Source organism: Cherax quadricarinatus, chromosome 86, assembly GCF_038502225.1.
Source record: "Cherax quadricarinatus isolate ZL_2023a chromosome 86, ASM3850222v1, whole genome shotgun sequence".
In the NCBI taxonomy this organism is placed as follows: Eukaryota; Metazoa; Arthropoda; class Malacostraca; order Decapoda; family Parastacidae; genus Cherax; species Cherax quadricarinatus.
This window is the reverse complement of record NC_091377.1, coordinates 4,136,232-4,160,685: the sequence shown is the minus strand read 5'-3', so window position 1 is coordinate 4,160,685 and position 24,454 is coordinate 4,136,232. Positions and strand designations below refer to the sequence as shown.

Sequence of the window (24,454 nt, the reverse complement as noted above, 5' to 3'; positions counted from 1 at the left end):
TGAGATCGAGCCTGATTGCCTCCTATTCCATCCCCAGGAGCTATATAATCCCCCTGCGGGTTTAGCCTTCCCACCTTAACCAGTGAATGCCACAGTAATACCCAAAATCCAAAAATTGGGTTTCCATTGCCCAAATAGTTGTTACCCCGTTGGAAAAGTATGGCCAGTAGGGAGGTTAAGAATTATTCTCTGATTGGCTGGTGCCGAGCCCCTGGACCAATCAGATGTCGCCGAGCCAGATTCTTTAAGTAACATCAATGGTGGCTTGTGAACGAAAACATTGCACGTCGATAATGACGTTTTCCCCAAGTTTTGGCTAAAATTTCCGAGCAGTCACGTTGCTCTCCGTGTGACAATGTCTCAGTGGATGATGCGTGAGCGCTTGAACATTTCTCCCAGGAGTTAAAGCGATTTATTGCTCGTCTTAGAGCGTAATGGACCAAGTTTGTGGAGATGCAGCTAATGCCGAGCCTCAGGCAGCCAGAGCTCAGCTAGCCATTGGTATGAAGTATATGGTTGATGTGGTGTGTCTCATGATGGCTGGGCAGCCATTAGTACTGACGGGGTAGCCGGGGGCAGCCATCTATATTATACCAGTCGTGAGGCATTGTGCAGGAGGACTTGCCACATGGTACAAGACTGCCCTGAGACATGGTACAAGACTGCCCTGAGACATGGTACAAGACTGCCCTGAGACATGGTACAAGTGCCCTGAGACATGGTGCAAGACTTCCCTGAGACATGGTACAAGACTGCCCTGAGACATGGTACAAGACTGCCCTGAGACATGGTACAAGACTGCCCTGAGACATGGTACAAGACTGCCCTGAGACATGGTACAAGACTGCCCTGAGACATGGTACAAGACTGCCCTGAGACATGGTGCAAGACTTCCCTGAGACATGGTGCAAGACTGCCCTGAGACATGGTACAAGTGCCCTGAGACATGGTGCAAGACTTCCCTGAGACATGGTACAAGACTGCCCTGAGACATGGTACAAGACTGCCCTGAGACATGGTACAAGACTGCCCTGAGACATGGTACAAGTGCCCTGAGACATGGTGCAAGACTTCCCTGAGACATGGTGCAAGACTTCCCTGAGCCATGGTGCAAGACTTCCCTGAGACATGGTGCAAGACTGCCCTGAGACATGGTGCAAGACGTGCAAGACTGCCCTGAGACATGGTGCAAGACTGCCCTGAGACATGGTGCAAGACTGCCCTGAGACATGGTGCAAGACTGCCCTGAGACATGGTACAAGACTGCCCTGAGACATGGTGCAAGACTGCCCTGAGACATGGTGCAAGACTGCCCTGAGACATGGTGCAAGACTGCCCTGAGACATGGTGCAAGACTGCCCTGAGACATGGCGCAAGACTGCCCTGAGACATGGCGCAAGACTGCCCTGAGACATGGTGCAAGACTGCCCTGAGACTGCCCTGAGACATGGCGCAAGACTGCCCTGAGACATGGCGCAGACTGCCCTGAGACATGGTGCAAGACTGCAAGAGGACTGCCCTGAGACATGGTGCAGGACTGCCCTGAGACATGGTGCAGGACTGAGACATGGCGCAGGACTGCCCTGAGACATGGCCCTGAGACATGGCGCAGGACTGCCCTGAGACATGGTGCAGGACTGCCCTGAGACATGGCGCAGGACTGCCCTGAGACATGGCCCTGAGACATGGCGCAAGACTGCCCTGAGACATGGCGCAGGACTGCCCTGAGACATGGCGCAGGACTGCCCTGAGACATGGCGCAGGACTGCCCTGAGACATGGCGCAGGACTGCCCTGAGACATGGCGCAGGACTGCCCTGAGACATGGCGCAGGACTGCCCTGAGACATGGCCCTGAGACATGGCGCAGGGTGCAGGACTGCCCTGAGACATGGTGCAGGACTGCCCTGAGACATGGTGCAGGACTGCCCTGAGACATGGTGCAGGACTGCCCTGAGACATGGTGCAGGACTGCCCTGAGACATGGTGCAGGACTGCCCTGAGACATGGTGCAGGACTGCCCTGAGACATGGCGCAGACATGGTGCAGGACTGCCCTGAGACATGGCGCAGGACTGCCCTGAGACATGGCGCAGGACTGCCCTGAGACATGGCGCAGGACTGCCCTGAGACATGGCGCAGGACTGCCCTGAGACATGGCGCAGGACTGCCCTGAGACATGGCGCTGCCCTGAGACATGGCGCAGGACTGCCCTGAGACATGGCGCAGGACTGCCCTGAGACATGGCGCAGGACTGCCCTGAGACATGGCGCAGGACTGCCCTGAGACATGGCGCAGGACTGCCCTGAGACATGGCGCAGGACTGCCCTGAGACATGGCGCAGGACTGCCCTGAGACATGGCGCAGGACTGCCCTGAGACATGGCGCAGGACTGCCCTGAGACATGGCGCAGGACTGCCCTGAGACATGGCGCAGGACTGCCCTGAGACATGGCGCAGGACTGCCCTGAGACATGGCGCAGGACTGCCCTGAGACATGGCGCAGGACTGCCCTGAGACATGGCGCAGGACTGCCCTGAGACATGGCGCAGGACTGCCCTGAGACATGGCGCAGGACTGCCCTGAGACATGGCGCAGGACTGCCCTGAGACATGGCGCAGGACTGCCCTGAGACATGGCGCAGGACTGCCCTGAGACATGGCGCAGGACTGCCCTGAGACATGGCGCAGGACTGCCCTGAGACATGGCGCAGGACTGCCCTGAGACATGGCGCAGGACTGCCCTGAGACATGGCGCAGGACTGCCCTGAGACATGGCGCAGGACTGCCCTGAGACATGGCACTGGACTGCCCTGAGATGTACAGTATTGCCCTGATACATGGTACCAGACTGCTCTGATTGATGGAAAACTACCCTGGTACGTGGCGCAAGACTGCCCTGGTACGTGGCGCAAGACTGCCCTGGTACGTGGCGCAAGACTGCCCTGGTACGTGGCGCAAGACTGCCCCGGTACGTGGCGCAAGACTGCCCCGGTACGTGGCGCAAGACTGCCCCGGTACGTGGCGCAAGACTGCCCCGGTACGTGGCGCAAGACTGCCCCGGTACGTGGCGCAAGACTGCCCCGGTACGTGGCGCAAGACTGCCCCGGTACGTGGCGCAAGACTGCCCTGGTACGTGGCGCAAGACTGCCCTGGTACGTGGCGCAAGACTGCCCTGGTACGTGGCGCAAGACTGCCCTGGTACGTGGCGCAAGACTGCCCTGGTACGTGGCGCAAGACTGCCCCGGTACGTGGCGCAAGACTGCCCCGGTACGTGGCGCAAGACTGCCCCTGGTACGTGGCGCAAGACTGCCCCTGGTACGTGGCGCAAGACTGCCCCTGGTACGTGGCGCAAGACTGCCCTGGTACGTGGCGCAAGACTGCCCTGGTACGTGGCGCAAGACTGCCCTGGTACGTGGCGCAAGACTGCCCTGGTACGTGGCGCAAGACTGCCCTGGTACGTGGCGCAAGACTGCCCTGGTACGTGGCGCAAGACTGCCCTGGTACGTGGCGCAAGACTGCCCTGATACATGGCGCAAGGCACTAACCTGAGACATCACACAAGATGCTATGCTTGTGTATATCACAAGAGACTTCCCTCACATATTAAATTTGCCTCGACACACACCTGCCTCGACACGGCACTACGGCTTCACACAGCACTATGGTCACACATGACTATGTCTTGTCACATGATCTGCATCTCCTAACCTTCTTTCCTTCACCATCACCAGCCAGTCAGTCGGTTTTTGTGTTGAAGCACAAGTTATGAACTTTTGAACACTTAACTCCCTACTTCTCTCTTCTTCCTTCCACCCCTGTTCTTGACTTCTCTCTCCTCCTCCCCTCTGCCCCTGTCCCTGACTTCTCTCTTTTCCTTCCCTCTGCCCCTGTCCCTGACTTCTCTCTTCTCCTTCCCTCCACCCCTGTCCTTGACTTCTTATCAGTACCAGCTAACTTCATATGACTAAATGGTTATTTTCTCTTGATGCAAAATTCTTAAAGTTGAAAATCAACTGTAGAATTTCATTCAAAATTTGCTCATTGAATTCTTCCCCTCCTCTCCCAAATCTTTTTTTTTATTAATTTATTTATTATGTATGTCAGTATAAAAACAGTTTTGAGTGATATTTAATTTTTATTACCAAAGCCATCTATCACCAGATTCGGGTGACCCCTCCCCCCCCCCCAAAAAAAAAAAAAAAAAAATCACTGCCACTCATTCAAGAGCTGTCTTTCAGAAGTGCAAAGACTATTACAGTATAAATGACCCTCTGAACTGCAACATGCCCTCTCTCCTTCAGAGTGCAGTACCTTTAAATCTTTGAGTTTTTAGGGTTTTTATACTCCCAGAGCCATAGGCCAGGCTTGTCTGGTGCTTGTTAGTCAACTGGCTTTTGCTACTGGTGGCCCACTGCCCTACATATCCATCACAGCCTGGCACATCTGAAAACACTGTTCTTTTCCCTGTCTACACTTGTCCTAATTTAACATGCTTACACACCTGCTGCATTCTCAAGCCCCTGGCAATATAAACTAAAAATTTAGTGGTACTAGCCTTGGGTGATCACATAAGAGTGAGTTTATACTGTATATAGCAAATTGCTGGTGGTGGATATGGGGTTACTGCATACAACCATTGAGTTCTATTATGTATGAATACACAGCATTGAGCCCTGTTATTTACAGATACAGAGCATTGAGCCCTATTATGTATGAACATGCAGCAAGTGGGACTGGAAACTTTTGGTTTATGAATATCTATACCTTAAAAAAAAAAAAAAAAAAAAAAAAAAAAAGGCGGTGTCCATATGGTATCCATTCAGTTACTGGCTAGACCCAGTAGTGCTTAACTGATAACCAAAGCAATATGCACATCATCCTCTGTCTCTCCACCTCTTGGAGGTGGTAGGCAAATGCATTATTTTTCCCAGTTTTGTAGCTCAGTGGTACAGCTTTGGACCTGCTACATGTCAGGACCACAGTTCAAGTCCTTACCCATTCTTCTGTTTATTCATTGAGAAACTCATTATAACTTATCTTCAGTTTTTACATACATACATCATACAAATGTACATACGTATATGTATGTACATATGTATGTACATGTGTACATACATTGTGTGTGTGTGTGTGTGTGTGTATTTATTTATTTTATTTCTGTTTGACGTTAGGACTCTGATAAAAGAATATAAAGTGGTACCTCGGTAAACGTCCGCTTTGGAATAAATCCAACTTGGTATACGTCCTGTTTGGACGCAAAATTTTTGCTTGGTATATGACCTTTGTTTCAAATATGACTCATGTGCTAGAACTTGTATGGGTCAAAATGAGTTGACACTGCGCGCTACCCTTGTTTACCCCTCTCTTGAGACAAAGCACGACTCCCCACCAATGTCGTACGCCCGTTGCTACCATTCTGTGAGCGCACACTGTAACTCGGTGAATTTTCACATGATTTTGTGTTTTTTCGTATAAATTTTTAGTAAATTCTTTAACCATGAGTTTTAAGAAAGTTAACGGGAAGAGCCAAGCAATGAAGAAAATGGTTAGGATCACCATGGAGGTAAAAAAAAAGAGATTGTTGAAAAGTATGAAGGTGCCATGTGCATCCAGATAGATGGATGTCAAAAGCTTTGCAGAGAAGTACCACCCAAAGCCCAAACAAGCCGTAATAGCATTGTCTGGAATGACCAGACAGTGTCACATTTCTGAAACATCCTGAGGAGAAGGCAGAAGCAAAGTTCTTTGGACAGATTTTCAGTAAAAGTCAAACCTGGTGAACTTCAGCCAGGTCCAAATAAGGAAAAGAGAAGGAGACTCTCCTCCCAAACAATATTTCCTCCTCCTCCCTTCTCAGCACTATCTTAGTAGGCATTCGACTCTTTTCAGTAAAGCGAGGTTAAATTTACATTTATTTCTTCTAATTCTTTTGTGTTTATGTGTATTTTAGGGAGGTATACCATCTTGTAGGAGTGAAGAAGAGTAGGATGTGAGTGTGGGGGAGGTGTGTGAGGCATTACATAGAATGAAAGGGGGTAAAGCAGCTGGAACTGATGGGATCATGACAGAAATGTTAAAAGCAGGGGGGATATAGTGTTGGAGTGGTTGGTATTTTTTGTTTAATAAATGTATGAAAGAGGGGAAGGTACCTTGGGATTAGCAGAGAGCATGTATAGTCCCTTTATATAAAGGGAAGGGGGATGAAAGAGACTAAAAATTATAGAGGAATAAGTTTACTGAGTATACTAGGAAAAGTGTATGGTTGGATTATTATTGAAAGAATTAGAGGTAAGACAGAATGTAGGATTGCGGGTGAGCAAGGAGGTTTTAGAGTGGGTAGGGGATGTGTAGATCAAGTGTTTACATTGAAGCATATATGTGAACAGTATTTAGATAAAGCTAGGGAAGTTTTTATTGCATTTATGGATTTAGAAAAGGCAATATGTTAGAGTGGATAGGGGAGCAGTGTTTCAGATGTTGCAAGTATATGGAATAGGTGGTAAGTTACTAAATACTGTAAAAAGTTTTTATGAGGATAGTGAGGCTCAGGTTAGGGTGTGTAGAAGAGAGGGAGACTACTTCCCAGTAAAAGCAGGTCTTAGACAGGGATGTGTAATGTCACCATGGTTGTTTAATATATTTATAGATGGGGTTGTAAAAGAAGTAAATGCCAGGGTGTTTGGGAGAGGGGTGGGATTAAATTATGGGGAATCAAATACAAAATGGGAATTGACAGTTACTTTTTGCTGATGATACTGTGCTTATGGGAGATCCTAAAGAAAAATTGCAAAGGGTAGTGGACGAGTTTGGGAGTGTGCGTAAAGGTGGAAAGTTGAAAATGAACATAGAAAAGAGTAAGGTGCTGAGGGTATCAAATGATTTAGATAAAGAAAAATTGGATATCAAATTGGGGAAGAGGAGTATGGAAGAAGTGAATGTTTTCAGATATTTGGGAGTTGACGTGTCAGCGGATGGATTTATGAAGAATGAGGTTAATCATAGAAATGATGAAGGAAAAAAGGCGAGTGGTGTGTTGAGGTATATGTGGAGACAAAAAACATTATCTATGGAGGCAAAGAAGGGAATATATGAAAGTATAGTAGTACCAACACACTTACATAGGTGTGAAGCTTGGGTTGCAAATACTGCAGCGAGGAGACAGTTGGAGGCAGTGGAGATGTCCTGTCTAAGGGCAATGCGTGGTGTGAATATTATGCAGAAAATTCGGAGTGTGGAAATTAGGAGAAGGTGTGGAGTTAATAAAAGTATTAGTCAGAGGGTTGAAGAGGGGTTGTTGAGGTGGTTTGGTCATTTAGAGAGAATGGATGAAAGTTGAATGACATGGAGAGTGTATAAAAATGTAGGGGAAGGAAGGTGGGGTAGGAGTCGTCCTTGAAAAGGTTGGAGAGAGGGGGTAAAGGAGGTTTTGTGGGCGAGGGGCTTGGACTTCCAGCAGGCGTGCGTGAGCATGTTAGATAGGAGTGAATGGAGAGACAAATGGTATTTGAGACCTTACGAGCTGTTGGAGTGTGATCAGGGTAATATTTAGTGAAGGGATTCAGGGAAACCTGTTATTTTATATAGCCAGACTTGAGTCCTGGAAATGGGAAGTACAATGCCTGCACTTTAAAGGAGGGGCTTGGGATATTGGCAGTTTGGAGGGATATGTTGTGTATCTTTATACATATATACTTCTAAACTGTTGTGTTCTGAGCACCTCTGCAGAAACAGTGATTATGTGTGAGTGAGGTGAAAGTGTTGAATGATGACGAAAGTATTTTCTTTTTGGGTCACCCTGCCTCGGTGGGAGACGGCCAACTTGTTAAAAAAAAAAAAAATTTAGTATTAAGCAGTGTTTAAATTATTTGATGCAACCCCATCATTGTATAATATGCCAGTGACAATTGGATTTTTTTCATGGGAACGGATTAATCTTTTTCCCTATATTTCTTATGGGAAAATTTGTTTGGTATAAGTCCAAGGTCCTGGAACGGATTAAGGATGTATACTGAGGTACCACTGTACAATATACCTTCCGACCTTTACAGATTGTGGTGGAGAAAGGTGCAGGGACCAGAACCACAATGGATGTAGATGTTAGTGGAGCAAGTGTGTCTGACAGTGAAGGGTGTGGCAGTAGTTCAACCACAAGTCATGTGAGTGGTCAGGGTGGAGTTGGTGGAGGAAGTAAACTCAAGAGGTCTAGCAGTGCTCCTATGATCAACCAGTTGGTGCCACAGGGGCCTGTTTCTGCACCCCCAATGTCATCGGTTTCTAGGTAACTCCTGGCTCTTTCTGTTATGACATGTCTGAAAATTTTGTCACTTCCTGTTAGAACTATATTTTATAGTTTTATATGAGATTTTATGGGATATATTGAGTACATAGAACCCCAGTGGAAGTAAGTCACTAGGTAATTTATACTATGTATGATAATTGTACTTATGTGTACCTGTGCCTAAATATACTTACTAGGCCTTCAAAATAAACATTCTTAAGACTAATTGTTTAACAAGTGTCTGTATTTGCCATTACTAAGGACTGTGATAAGGTAAAAAGATACATAAAAGGAATCGTGAGAGTTTAAATATTAAATATTTCCATATTAATGCAACAGACATTGACTGAAACAAACTTCACATAACTGCTCCTCCAAATTCTTGGACATGGGAATAGTACAAAATTTAGTCTGGACAGCATATTTTATCTCGGATTAAGATTCATTTTTTTATTTAAGAGGTCATATCTCTATAGTATATTACTCTAATTGGTTAATATTCTGGGGATCAATGCCCCTGCAGCCTGGTCCATGACCAAGCCTTGCTGTGGATCAGGACCTGATCAACCAGGCTGTTATTCCTGGCTGTACATAAGCCAGCATACAAACCACAGCCCCTGCTGGTCAGGTGCTGACTTTAGGTACCTGTCCTCATGAAGACAGCCAGGGGTCTATTAGTAATCCCTCGTATGTATGCTGGGAGGCAGTTGAACAGTCTTGGGCCTCTGACACTTATTGCATTGTCTTTTAGTGTACTCGTGGCACCCCTGCTTTTCATTAGGGAGATATTGCACCACCTGCCAAGTCTCTTGCCTTCATAGGGAGTGATTCCCACATGCAGATTTGGAACTAGTCCCTCTAGGATTTTCAAAGTGTATATTACCATGTATCATTCTCGCCTGCATTCCAAGGAGTACAGGTCAAGGGATTTCAGCTGTTCCCAGTAATTTAGGCAGTGCAAATAACAGTAACATTCAGAAGAATATTTTTCACTCATTTGAATTGAGACTAAAAGCTATTAATCTACCTCAGTTCACTTCAAAGCCCAGCCCTGTCTAGGTTATATTAACACTTCCAGGGATGCAGCCCCACAATAGTCGACTAACACCCAGGTACCTACTTACTGCTAAGTGAACAGGAGCAGCAGGTGTAAAGAAACATGTTTAGTGTTTCCATCCATGCTGGGGATTGAACTAGAGACCCCTCAGGGTGTGAACTGATGTCACTACCAATTGAGCCATAGGACACTATTGACATGTTATATTGGTGCTCCTTGACTTACGATGGGGTACATTCCAGTGAGTCCACTGTAAGTTGAAAATATTGTAAGTTGAATATAAATAAGTTTTTTTTTTTTTCAACAAGTCGGCTGTCTCCCACCGAGGCAGAGTGACCCAAAAAGAAAGAAAAATCCCCAAAAAGAAAATACTTTCATCATCATTCAACACTTTCACCTCACTCATACATAATCACTGCTTTTGCAGAGGCACCCAGATACAGCAGTTTAGAAGCATATATAAAGATACATAACATAACCCTCCAAACTGCCAATATCCCTAACCCCTCCTTCAAAGTGCAGGCATTGTACTTCCCATTTCCAGTACTCAAGTCCAGCTATGTAAAAATAACTGGTTTCCCTGAGTGTAAGTAGAAGTAGCAAGATGTACCCAAAATCTTGCCTGTTTATGAGACAGAAAAAAAAACACCAGCAATCCTACCATGACGATAAATAAATAACTGCTGCTACTGAATAAGTAAATTAATAAATAATTATTGTAACTTAATACAGCCTCTCCTCAACGATGGAGTTCCGTTCCTAAGACCACGTCGGTAAACGAATTTGTCACTAAGTGAGGAGCATACTACAATGGTACAGGTTGACCATCACTAATCCACCATTCAGTTATCCAGCTCCATCAGTAATCTGGCACTAATATCAGCTGGCTTAATTTCAAATTTCATCATTATACTGACTCAGAAATTGTGCAGATGGTTGTAAATCCACAGCAGCAAGCCAGTGGAGGAGAAAGCAGTGATGAAAATGAGGAAACAGTAGCAGAAAGAGTCTCTACTGATAGGTTAATTAAATGTATTCTAACTTAACCACTCTGTAATCAAGCAGACTCGCTAATCAGGCACACCACAGGTCCCAATGTTGCCGGATTTGTGATAGCCGACTTGTAGTGGGTTTGTGTCAACCATATTTGATATTGTTTTAATGTCACCTTTGCACCATTTATAACATTTCTGGTATATTTTTAGATGTTTGTACAGTAGTTTACCATATATTGTAATAAACAATAGAAGAAATCAGCTCTAATATAGCCTGTTGTAAGTCCGAGTCATTGGTAAACTAGTACGTTGCTAAGTGAGGAGAGGCTGTATTACTATTGAAAAGTAAATAGGTGAATACAAGTTGATCCTACTAATAACTATACAGTACTGTTCAGCATAGCTATTGCACCATTATAAAGAAATGATAAATTAGAAACCTGTAACACATGTGTATCTTTATTGTGAAAACGTTTTGCTACACAGTGGCGTCATCAGTCCAATACAAAGCCACTGTGTGGCAAAACATTTCCTCAATAAAGATACCCAAGTGTTGCCTATATGCCTAATATATCAGCTTAACAGATAGACGGTTCAGAGAACTGACAAGTTGAAATATAGTGGAACATCAAATTTCAAACATATCGCTTATCGAACTCTTTGAAAATCAACCGCTCTTTTTGAACCAACTTTGTCCCTATTATCGAACTCGCCCCTTCTTTCGAACCGTCGGGTACCAGACCTGTCCACTAGCCTGCTCTGTCCGCGTCCCTGCGCAGGCACTGTGAGCCAGTCTGGTTTTGTTGATGCTTGAGTGAACACTAACCTGTGGTCTCATTCAAACATTTTATGATTAATTCATTGTGTTTAGTGCTTGTGGGACTGTGAAATAAGCTACCATGGGCCCAAAGAAACTTGGTAATGGTACCCCTGTGGTAAAGAAAGATTAAGGAGATTTGCACCAAGTGGAATGATGTCCAAATGTTTGTGCAAAAGTACCACCCTGAGCAAGCTGAAACAAGCCATCTTTGCAACAAGTTCAGTGACAGAACCATGTCTCATTTTAGGGAAATCTTAGAGGCGCCAGAAACAGAGGACTGTGGACAGTTATTTTGCGAGACGGGTCCAGTGACTCTCAAGCCGGTCCTAGTGGCATTAAAAGACAGAGAAGGGAAGTAACCCCAGAGAGGGCTTTGATACCTAAAGTCCTTATGGAGGGGGCTTTCCCTTCCAAACACTAACCCCAACTCCCTCTCTCCTCCTCCCTATCTTCCAGATGCCATCACCAATCTTCAATAAAGGTAAGTAAAAATGTTATTTTATATGTTTATTTAAATTTATTAATAATTGTACACTATATTTGTTGTGTGTATGTAAAACTACGTATAATGTAATACTATCTATAAAATGTATTTTTTTTTTTGTGTGTGTGTGTGTGAGAATATTTTTGGGTTTCTGGAACGGATTATTTCTTATGGGAAATATTGCTTCGCCTTTCAAACTTTTCACCTTTAGAACTACTCGTGGAACGGATTAAATTCGAAATTTGAGGTTCCACTATATCATAATGCAAGGGGCATCTGTATTAACCTACAAAACATTGTACTGCACTTTAGTATTTCATTGTTTATCTGGTACAGTGAATATTCCTCACACACATGTATCTGGTATAGCAAATATTCCTACACGTGTATCTGGTATAGCCAATATTCCTTACACAGGTTATAATTGCGCAAGTCCCCATATACAAAAGAGGAATAAAAAAATGATGCAGTAGCTGAAATATGCAGAGATCTATGTATTAAGAATAAAGACTTGTTACACTGGAAGATGAGTTGTAAAATATGTATGATATTTGACAAATTTAGAAAAATTTGTCGTTTGTGTAGGAAGGTTGGACTTGTATGTTTCAATAAAGTTTTATGAAAGTATTTTTGTATTTAATGCTCCCACTCTGCTTACAGTTAAAGCAGTTATTAAAAATATTGGAGCAAAAATATTAACTTAATCTAAAGATAGCACAAATTAACTTGTATGGAGAGAATGAAACAAGATATGCAGAGTAAACAGGCATACCTCACTAATACAGTGGATTAGGTTCCAGACTGCTGCCTTAAAGCAAATCACAGCCTGTTTTCACTTGCCAGTGCACATAAAAGCCTTAAAACATGTTCACACCATCAATTATTAAGTTCACAGTAGTACTAGGCCTTAGAAAAGATACAAAAGTTGCAAAAGTAAAAATATTTTTTTTTTAAATTGCTGAAAATATCTTAAGAGGCAAGGTAAGAGCCGAAAATAATAAACATGAATATACAGTAAAACCTCTGGATTCAGTTTCCATGGTTTCAGTTATCCACAGTTTACCGTGGCCTGAAAATAAGCCTTAATTTTGCATAAGAATGGCTCCAGATTACAAAAGTAATGATGGTGGCAGTTGTTCAGAGCCTAAGAGAAGCCGTAAAGTGCTTCCCATCAGTGCTAATTCTTGACTTATTGTGTGTAATTTATCAGTTAAACTATCATAGGTATGTATGTAAACAAAAAATGACTTGTGTATGTTTGCTACTATCCACTGTTTCAGGTATCCATGGTAGGTCTTGGAAAGTATCCTGGGCAGATATGGGGTAGAACTACTGTAATTGAAAAGCACAGTATTAGTGAAGCAATGTAAAGTGAGCACCATATTATCAAGGTTTGCCTGTATTTCTGTGTATTTGATATCGCATTGAGAGATTTTAGTCTTCTGGCCCTGTATGACCCATACTGGTTTAGCACTTTTCCATTACTATCATAATTGAGCCTGCTGCGGAGTACCTCAGTCTGAAGCTGAATATATAGTACCCATCTTATTTTCCGTGTTATTTTTCTTCATGTGCGTTTGTGCTATTGATCAAGTTTTTATTACACTTTTACATTACAGGCAGGCCCTGCTTTACAGCTCTTAGCTTTACAGCATTTTTCAAATACAGTGGTGTTCAGTTATACTTATTCTTCATTTATTCAGACTTCCTACAATAAATATATTCACTGCTCACTAATATCTACGGACAAAAATATTTTAGGGTAAGTAATGTGTACTGTGTATGCATTTTTTGGCCTGACTCTATTGCTCACTTAATATATGATAGTGTAAACATGTTATCAGGCTTTTATATGCATTTGAAAGTGGAAAAAGGCCCGTTTCACTTTACAGTGATTTTTGCTGTACAACAGTAGTCTGGAACCTAACCTTCTGTATAAGCAAGACTCACCTGTACTGTATTTGTAATCACATGTATGCAGTTTACAGTGTGTAAACCCAATATGCTTGGAGACACAGTAAGTACGTTATCTTACATTTCCTGATGTTTTCAGGGATGCTGTAATAGGGGAAGTTTCAGGTAGTCAGCCTCGAGTGCGCCGCTTCAGTGCTTCTTTTGGCCCTGTGTCCCCTCTGGTATGTGAAAATATTTAACTTTTTTGTTAAATGGAATGTAATGATATTTAATTGTTTCATTAAATGTGGTATGTGATGTTAATGTATAAGTGATTTATAAGGTGGTATCTTATTATATTGATATTTTAAAAAGTCATATATTAATTATGTAACATTTTATTGAAGGATTTGTGTGCATTACCAGCATCACTTGCTTTCTGGGGAGCTTTTAGTTGAAATTTTAAGCATTATTAGAAAGTAGAACAAAAAATTACTTTTTTCATTGTTTTTATGTGAATAAATAGTGTTTTAAAACATTCTTACTAAATTTTAAATGTCTAGTTTGCCCTTACTGTCTTTAGTGCCTCGTTTGATGGCAGACATACTAAATCTAATCTAACATTCAATCTGTACAAGTCTTAAGCCTAGAAGAAACCCTCCTTTCTTTGTTCCATTTGTCGCATAATGCATTTTATTGGTACCTGAGGTTGTTATATAAAACTTTTTTAAGTTCTTCCAGAGTTGTTTTCCTCTCTTCTTACTTGAGCCATTTTTTTTTTTTAATTCTCATGCCTGATGGCTCCTCCACTGCTGTCTCCCCACCACTAGGAGTCATTGACAAAAAGTTGCAAGCCACCAGCACACTGTAGCCAAGGGAACACCTGTCAGTTTCATCCACTGACATAGCCATCTATATTGAGAGAATTGGGATTAAAAAAAAAACAAAAAAAAAACACTGTACAGTATACAATATAAAATTTAAAGGGCTTGCTTTTTAAGATTAAACAAATAAAGTCAAGGATTTTGAATTGAATCCTTCACAATTACAAGTAAAAAAAAAAATTTTTTTTTATGGAAATATAATTACCTGGGATTCCCAGGTACCGGCCATCCTGTTGGTTCCACCCTCGAGAGGGTGTGCTAATGAAGCCACTGCAAGAAGGTGGGGCTGGACTTGACTACCTTCCACAGAGGTAGGGCAGCCTTTTCCCGAGGTGCAAACTTACATCGTACAGTATCTCCCCAAAATTTAAAATTGGATACCTTCATACTGGCTCAGACCTCATTGGTTACAGTAACATCACTGCAAAACTTTGATTTCATTCACCACAAAGTAATTATTTTTTTCACTCTCTGCCATTAATAATGAATCATCAAAAAGACATCAGAAATAGTCATAATAGACATCTCTGGCTAATCCCGCTCTTTCTTGTGCTATCTCTCTAACTGTTCTGTCAACATGAAAGTTAATGAATCAAATGCAGTGTTCCAATAGATGGATACAGAAAATTATCCAATAGAATCAAGGAGCTTTTGGTTTAGTTACATTTAGCTGAACTTCTTTTATATAACCAAATCATTCACAGTGCATCAGTGCACACATGGGCTGGCAGTCCTTGAATAAGACATACATACACCCTCGGATATCTATATTGTGGAAACGTTCTCCCAAACCACTTTATCAGTCTGATACAGAGAGAACTTGGAAGATGTGAAGAGAAAGTTGAAGGTAATCAGTCCCTTAGCCTAGAGATGTGCTCAGTCCATCAGCCTGATAAAAGTACAGAATATGCATGGGGGAAAGGGGATTATATACTGGAGATAGATGAGGCAAAGCAGTTGGAAGTGGCATCTCAGGTGGAGAGTCCATTAGTGGAACTAAGTCATGCCAGTAGGTTAATCAAGCATTGGAATTGTAGAAGAATTCTCTGTACCAAGATGTTGCTGTGCCAGAAAGGCATTGCACACGTGTCTTATCCATCTACATGTTTGGTTTTCTAAACTATTAAATTAATAATGACTAGTAGTCCATGTGCAGTGCTCCTACCTCACACTCCTACACTGACCTTACTGCCTGACCGCACCTGTAAAAATACATTGCTTATTGTCCACCTGAAGAAACCTGTTCTACAGGCAAAAGATCACAATAAAGTTCCTCTCTGTAAAATATATCTGTCTATCCACTCATTAGCCTTGCACCTTTGGTCGTTATTTAGTTAATTGCTCACTGTTTTTGAATGTACTTTACTGCACCAGACAACTTCCCTCTGACAATATAGGTTTTTGAACATATAGTATATCCATTTCAATTGACTTGTTATAAGCTTTCTGAAGGTTCATAAATATTTTGTATAACTTTCATTTTGCATATTGTTTTTCTTTGTATAGCCTTTGCATATAAAGTATAATTTAAGCTGTGCATCCTTTACCATTTAAAAGCCTTGCCTTTCACTTATAGGCCTGCACTGCTAAACTGGACAGGTCGAATCCAAGAACCTTGCATTACTTAAAAATTTTCAGTAGTTATAATAAAAGTTTCACATAATACATACAAAAAATGAAATCACTAATGCAAGTTTACGATATTATTTCATTCCAGAAGTATGTTCAGGTGCCAGTACTGACCGAATTTGTTCCCATAAGGAATATTGTGAATTAATTAGTCCATTTCAGACCCCTAAACATACACATACAAACGCACTTACATAAATACACTTACATAATTGGTCGCATTGGGAGCTGATCAGATCATAAACCGGGGGTCCACTCTACTACATTTTTTTTTTTTTTTAACAAGTTGGCCATCTCCCACCGAGGCAGGGTGACCCAAAATGAAAGAAAATCACCAAAAAGAAAATACTTTCGTCATCATTCAACATTTTCACCTCACTCACACATAATCACTGTTCCTGCAGAGGTGCTCAGAATAAAACAGTTTAGAAGCATATACATATAAAGATACACAACATATCCCTCCAAACTGCCAATATCCCAAACCCCTCCTTTAAAGTGCAGGCACTATACTTCCCATTTCCAGGACTCAAGTCCGGCTATATAAAAATAACCAGTTTCCTTGAATTTTTCTTTTTTTTTTTTCAACAAGTCAGCCGTCTCCCACCGAGGCAGGGTGACCCAAAAAGAAAGAAAATCCCCAAAAAGAAAATACTTTCATCATCATTCAACACTTTCACCTCACTCACACATAATCACTGTTTTTGCAGAGGTGCTCAGAACACAACAGTTTAGAAGCATATACTACGTATAAAGATACACAACATATCCCTCCAAACTGCTAATATCCCAAAACCCCTCCTCTAGAGTGCAGGCATTGTACTTCCCATTTCCAGGACTCAAGTCCGGCTATATAAAAATAACCGGTTTCCCTGAATACCTTCACTAAATATTGCCCTGCTCACACTCCAACAGCTCGCCAGGTCCCAAATACCATTCGTCTCCATTCACTCCTATCTAACATGCTCACGCACGCTTGCTGGAAGTCTAAGCCCCTCGCCCACAAAACCTCCTTTTCCCCCTCCCTCCAACCTTTTCGAGGACGACCCCTAACCTGCCTTCCTTCCCCTACAGATTTATATTCTCCATGACATTGTACTTTGATCCATTCTCTCTAAATGACCAAACCACCTCAACAACCCCTCTTCTGCCCTCTGACTAATACTTTTATTAACTCCACACCTTCTCCTAATTTCCACACTCCGAATTTTCTGCATAATATTCACACCACACATTGGATTTAGAAAAGGCATATGATAGAGTGGATAGGGAAGCAATGTGGCAGATGTTGCAAGTACAGTGGACCCCCGGCATACGATATTAATCCGTTCCTGAGAGCTCATCGTATGCCGAAATTATCGTAAGGCGAATTAATTTTCCCCATCGTGCATGTTCATGAGACAGAAAAAAGGACACCAGCAATCCTACCATCATGTAAAACAAAACACAAGCTTCCTCTTTACACTCGCTTGGTAGGACAGTAGTACCCCCCGAGTGATTGCTATCTACCAACCTACAATAATAATTATAATTGATACCATTTGTCTTTTTTTTTTTTTGTCTGTCATTTAATTACCCTTAATACACCTACCATCCGACTTATGACCGAGTTCGGTTCCGAGAAACCGGTCGTAAGTCGAAATGGTCGTAAGTTGAACTTTACTACTGAATATCAACAAAACATTTTTGTAATGAATTTATTTTATTGTTTTATTTTGGTATTTCATGTTTTACTTTACTTTTTATGCTGTTAGTACTGTATTTTATACTGTAAGGTTTAGGATAAACACTGTGTACAACACAAATAGTTGTTTATTTCTCAGAAATTTGGCATAAAAAACACGGTCGTAAGTCGAGTGGTCATAAGTCGAGCAGGTCGTAAGTCGGATGGTAGGTGTATATAATTTTTTTTATCATTGACTCCTGGACACTTCACCCTTCAGTACTTTTTATCTAATTTCGTTTAGATAATTCCACCACTGTGACAATTTTATCCACCAGCATCTCACATCCTAAGATTCCATCCTGCCACCTTGAAGTTTTCCCTATCCTTTTCTTACACCTTTCATCTTTTTGGAACATAATTCCACACTGCCCGAAATGCGCATGCATAACAATGTTTTATTACAGTGGAACCTCACTACTCAAACAGCTCCCTACTCAGACAGTTTGGCATTCGAATGCTCTGTTCGGTAAAAAAAAATCGCTCGGTAGTTGACAGTTTGCTTGGCACTCGACCAAACAAACACGACCTGCCAGAACTTTGCTGTAAACTATTTTGCATTTCTTCGCATTTTTTTGTTTTTCATATTTGTATAAATAAGGCGCCATGTGGCCTAAGAAGATTAATGATAACAGCCAACCAAAAAGAAAATTGGTTGGGAAAAATTTGTTTGGTACTCAAATAGATTGGCACTCAAACAGCCTTCTGAAACTAATTAAGTTTGAGTATCAGAGTTCCATTGTATATGTAAACTACATTTTTATACTGCACTAAGGAAAGAAAATTGTTTGTACTCCATGCCACTACAGCCCAGATGGACGAGGCTGTATGGGTCTTTTCGTACACGTTTTCTCTTGGTTAAGTAGCAAAGCATCCTGCACCTAGTTTTGTTGGGTTGCTTCATGTGATGCTCACATGGTATTTATTTCTTGAACACCTGAATGGGTGTGCTGGTCATGTTTTTGGTGCTCGTTTGTCTCTAGCTGGTCCTGACTTCAGCTAAATTGTATATGCTATGTAAAGGTAGTCAGTTGACAGCATGCCAATATCTACATCTAGATGGCTGTTGAATGAGTAATGATGAATGTGTTTCCTTCTTTGGGCTTGCCTATTTTTGTGGAGAAAGCGCTGATGTGTTTTTCTTTTTTTTTAACACTGGCCATCGCCTACTAAAGAAGGGTGATCTAAGAAGATAAGAAAGGCATTCAGTATTATTCATGTAATTGCCATCTTGCCAGAAGCATGACCGATGTGGTAAAAAATAATAATATTTGAAGATATGTGCATAGGTGTACAACTCCTTCCAGCATTTTTAAAGTTAATTAACCCATTCTGCCTTGGCAACAGGAAGTGACTGACAAAGCTTCTAAATATTTTGTTTTGCAGTCGCCAGGAAGCTCTCGAGGAAGTGGTCCCTTACGCGTGTGCCAACTGCGCGTCGAAGAAGGTATGGATGTTGTAAATCGTGAGGCAGCCCATGAAAGAACAGTTCAATCTACACTTCAAATTACAGACTGCCTGTCACAGTCTTGGGAAGACTTAACCTTGGTTAGTAACAAACTGATAATGTTTTTCAAATTGTAACATTATTTTTCTACAGAAGTGGTATACTCCAACAGCTCATCAAGTCCCTAAAACCATTTACTTCCACTCCCTGCTATCTAACACACATGCCATATATATATAATGTAGTACATATTTTCTAACTCTTGTGTACATTTGGAGTGATCTGGGTCCCAGGAATGAAAAGTTTCCTGTAAACATGTCCTCTGTTATTGCAGTTTGTGTCTTTTCCTACAAATAATATTTTAATGACCTTTTTTCTGCAGACTGAAGATGTTGTACGCCCTAAGGCCCATGCTGTTACTGGAAGTAGTGTTCCTACGAGTTTAGCTGCACCCATAAATGTCACCAGTAGTGTTGCTGCAAATACACCTGGCACGGTGTCCACAGCTGTGCCAGCAGTGCGGCGAGACTTTACTGACCCATTACACTTAACTATTGTACCTACTGTTCTTCCTCTCACTGGATGTGGCGCTTCACCTACCCGTGGAGTTGGTCGTCAGTGTTTTTCCCCATCTCTTCAGCAGCATGTCCGCAACACCTCCTTTTGCCCATCTCCATCCCCTACCAAGAAGACTTTCGCCACACGAAGAAGTTTGAGTCCAATTGCTTTGCGCCCTTCACCCCTTGGACTTAAACGCAAGTGGGAAATGGATGAACGTTGTGAACCTTTCTTGACTCCTAGCAAGCGTGCATCCACTTGTACTCCTGACCGTTGTGTTGGTGGCCTTCTTATAACACAACCCCACAGGTAAATTAACTTCAGATATGCAATTGTCTTGTGTATATGTACACTGATAATATCAGAAGCAAAATTAAGAAATATTGCTAGAATAAAAGTAAGAATGAGCTTGACTAGTAAATCACTGTAGTTGACAAAGCCAAATTGTGATTGCTATGTAATCGTGCTGATGTAGAGCTCTTAATCCAAGGAATTTGAATTTCCCTTCCCTTCCTTGGTTAAAACCTGGTTACTTTTCCCTCCCTTAGGTGCTCTATGACTTTTATAGGTTTAGTGCTTACTGTAAATATACTCTAGTAGTAGTAGTAATATATATGCTTGCAGACTTATTGGTATACTGTGTAACTGTGATTGGCCAGAAGGGTTAATTGTCCCTTTCAAATATTTACTTTCCTGTGCTTTAATCATTAATGCTGTACTAAGCTTTTTAATGAAGAGGTAAGCTTATTGTAATTTAATATTAATGGAAATATTCTTTTTCAGTGTTGGCAGTTTGGAGAGTACACCAAGCCCTGCAGGTCCAGGGTCTTTAGGTAGTGTGGGCACTCCTGAATCAGTATGTTCCTCGGGTTCTCCAGGTCTCTCTGCTCCTCCTTATTCTCCAGCTTCCTTATCAGAAACTCCTGCCCCTACACCTGATCCCCCACCACATCTGTTTAAGCCAGTTTCGCCTGCACTTAACAGTGATCAGACAGCATCATTTGGGAATCAGGAACATGGAGACCGTTTTGGAACTCAAGAACACGCTAATCGATTCGGCGGCCAAGATCACAACGATCGCTTTAGTAATCGAGATCACAGCGAACAGTTCGGAGGAAGAGAATCCAGGGACCGTTTTGTTGGTCAAGAACACAATGATCGTTTTGGAGAACAGGAACATACCAATCAAATTAGTAACCAAGAGCATAGAGAACGATTTGGAGGTCAGGAGCATGGAGACCAGTTTGATAGTCAAGTTAAAGGAGTAGACACTAGTGATGGTAGCAGCAGTGATGCTATGATTACAGAAGATGTGCCAGCAAATGACCTTAAAAGTTACCAGGATATGGACCTTAGTGAATCATTGACCCAACCACCACTTAATATCTGACATCACCTTTGACTGTCACACCTTTGGCTCACTTGGCACATTACTACAGGTAGTAGCTCTCCAGTGCAGCTGCAGTGTGAACAGTACACTTTATCATTATCACGTATCATCTAGTGTTATTTGTGAACAAGTATAAACTTCTCTATGTGATATGTAGACTTCCTCTTCATTACTAACCTGCAAAGCTGTGATGTTTGATGTGGCAGGTGTGCACTTAATGCAAATTTGTGAGTGTAATTTGTGTATACATTGAGGACTGAATCTTTAAATCCCTGTGAAATATTATTTTATGCTAGAACCCTGCAATTACCTGCTATTCCTCAAGTGAGTGAAGAAGCATGATGTTGGTCAGTTTAAGCTTTATACCACTTGTAGTTTAAGAATTGCAATCATTTTCTTCCCTATAGGACTATCCATATACAGGTACTTGTGATATTTATCAACTTAATATTCCTGAGCTGAATTTGACATATCTGTATCCATATAGTGTGTGTGTGACTGTTGTATAATTATCTTGCTCTTTCACAGGTTTCATGAATCGTGTTGACTAGTCGCATTGTATAAAACAGTACTTTAAGAATGGGATGCGTTATAGTTTATTGAAACAAAAGTGAAGAAAAAAGCTTACAGGACATTTGGAAATGTCCAAGTTTTATCATCTCCTTAGTTCAGGTATTAGTTTAATGCTAACACTCCTTCAAAGAGTATAAATACTGTACTTTCATTTATCAAACTTTTTTATAAGTAGATGCTCAGTTATCCAAGTGAATTGAAAGTAGGAAGGGAGAAGTTCACATAATGCAAAAGTTGGATGAACAAGAAGTTTTTATTTTCTATTTTTTTTTATCAATAAAAGCATGATTTTATAAGTATAATTAAAGTACTTTTTTTGTTATTTGCAGTACTGTACAGGTCTCTTATTTTGAAATGTGTATCTTTATGTACATTTTAAAATTAGCTAACACACGTGAAAAATGTCTCTCTTCACACCTTAATAAAACTAAAATGTATCTTCACTTGTAAAACTTAACCTGCATTTAAATTCAACTTAGCAAAACTTAATCATAGCTTCTAGATGTAGTACTATAGCTGTGATGTTCTGTACTTAAGTACTTAGACTACTAACAAAAAATTTATAGATATCAGTTGGTCTGTTTTTTAGATTTATTGACCATCACAGTAAACTTTGCACCAGTACTTTCACAAAATGAATTCGGTCAGAAACTATCAAGGGCAGGACTGAGAGCACCACGACTAGTGGTCAGGTATATTTTGAGAGAAACGCTGGTGAAAGAAATCAAAGGAGCTTAAAAAGATCAGTACCAGCATGGGGACTAGGTGAAGTGTTAAAGGAAAGATCAAGATCAAGAACACAAGAAAGGAGGAACACCACAGCAGACCTACAGGCTAGTCTTCCTCAAACCCAAACCCACTAGCAAAAATATTTACCCAACCCATTTTCAGTGCTTCCCAAGGAATAAGCTTCGATAACTGGCAGGCTGGTTGTACAGCCTCCTCAGTCTGTTAATTAGCTCAAGTTATTGTTGGGAGAGTGTGACAAAAGAAAAACTGGTAAAACAAGGAGAATTTGGACCAAGAGCTGTTGGAGATGAGGCAATGCAGTTTGCCCTTACGAATTATGGGAGCAGTACAGGTACAGGACGGGTCTTAGCCCGGGTCTTCATGCTGTTACCCATCAGTGGCTCCCCACTGGGGAGTGTCATATGGCAGCAGTGTTGAAAACAGTGGTTGCAAGAAGGTTACAGAGATCACGTGGGAGAGAGGAAAAGAAAACATGTTGACAGTGACAGGTGAGGAAATCATCAACATAAGAGGAACACATTATGGTAGCTATGAAGGAAAAATTCAAAACATTTACTTCAGGAATAATATATTTTGCATTTTAGCAAGTAAATCATTTTTTTAAACACGCTCACCATTTTCCACTGAGGCGGGTTGACCTGAAAAAGAAATGCTTTCACCATCATTCACACTATAGTGTGAATGATGGTAAAAGTATACATTATTTATCATTCACACTATAGTTCGAATGATAATGTATTTTGAATGATAATGTATTTTTTTTATTTAAATGCATTTTTTGATAGCAAACTTAGACAATGGAAATTTTTATGTTCATCCACTGGTGATTGGATAATAGTGGTCACATCTGAATCAGCAGGCCTTTTGTTCACTGAGAATTCATCTGACAGAATGTGGATAATCAAGCATTTACTTATACATAGTTTGTTATCCTGTTTGAAGCTAATCCAGGTATAATACTCTCTACAAATATTTTGAACTGCTATCGTAAGATTTCTGTATGAACTTTATTGAAAAAAACTATTTTCAACCTATATGTAAAATAATTATGTCTCAAACTATTTTTCAGCATTCTGAAAATGGATGAACATGAATCTGAATCATGAGATATATTAAAAAGCAAAATGGACATGTTAGTTAGTTTTTTTTTTGTTTTTTTTTTTTTTTTTTTTTTTTTTTTTTTTTTTTTTTTTTGTGTGTGTGTGTGTGTGTGTGTGTGTGTGTGTGTGTGTGTGTGTGTGTGTGTGTGTGTGTGTGTGTGTGTGTGTGTGTGTGTGTGTGAGTGTGTGTGTGTGAGTGTGTGTGACCCTGTGAGGCAATGAATAGTTTTGATATGTCTTACAGGTTTAGCACTTCCCTGTGAATATGATGATAATCTGCATCTTTTCGTAATAATAATTTTTCTATTGCATATTTTCACTCTACTATGAAATTGTTAAGATGTATATTCTTCATTCAGTACATAATTTTTTCAAAATATTTCTAAAATAATTTATGTAAAATGTGCAAGGACTATAATAATATATGTATTGATTTTTTAGTTAAAATTTACATTGAGTAATCAATCTAACAGTGGATAGCAATTTTTTGGACATTTTAGCTTTAGTCTTGGAAATTTGCCAAAAGATGTTTGAGAATATTTTGCTTGAGCTGCAAAAGTACGAATATCCAATAAAAACAATAACAGCGCATCATTCTATTATTATAACTTGAGGGTACCACCAATAATAACCAGTCATCTCTAAGGTACTAATTTTTTATTTCAAAGATATTTTCAAAGTTTCAACAGTACATTTATGAATAGTTATCCTACGCAAGTTTATTTCTTCTTTTGTAAAATTATATTTATACTATAATAATAATAATAATAAGAATGTTTATCTTGCTGTGTAATTACATTAACATTCAAATGTTTATTCATGAAAGCATATGAATGTTGTACAGTATGCGTAATCATTGACTACAGATAAATGAA

The 24,454-nt window shown here is 41.0% G+C and overlaps 1 protein-coding gene and 1 long non-coding RNA gene across 3 annotated transcripts in view; one reads left to right on the top strand and one right to left on the bottom strand.

Moving 5' to 3' along the window:
- LOC138855242 (uncharacterized) overlaps window positions 1-24,454 on the bottom strand; it is a 351,644-nt gene that overhangs the window by 4,928 nt on the left and 322,262 nt on the right. The window lies entirely within an intron of this gene.
- On the top strand, window positions 237-24,168 carry LOC128702974 (uncharacterized). Of its 2 annotated transcripts, none has more exons than XM_053797476.2 (6): window positions 237-501; window positions 8,047-8,276; window positions 13,686-13,767; window positions 19,148-19,309; window positions 19,591-20,075; window positions 20,550-24,168. In XM_053797476.2, exons 2-6 carry the CDS (start codon window positions 8,083-8,085, stop codon window positions 21,154-21,156), a joined length of 1,530 nt encoding a protein of 509 aa, XP_053653451.1. In that variant the 5' UTR covers window positions 237-501; window positions 8,047-8,082; the 3' UTR covers window positions 21,157-24,168. The 2 variants fall into 2 exon arrangements, with proteins under 2 accessions (XP_053653451.1, XP_069959665.1); XM_070103564.1 differs by lacking the exon at window positions 237-501 and adding an exon at window positions 585-631.

Excerpts from the sequence above, each read along its gene's own strand:
- LOC128702974 (XM_070103564.1), top strand. Across the intron at positions 8,277-13,685 it reads CCAATGTCATCGGTTTCTAG|GGATGCTGTAATAGGGGAAG; the intron begins GTAACTCCTGGC and ends TGATGTTTTCAG. Across the intron at positions 19,310-19,590 it reads CTTGGGAAGACTTAACCTTG|ACTGAAGATGTTGTACGCCC; the intron begins GTTAGTAACAAA and ends TTTTTTCTGCAG.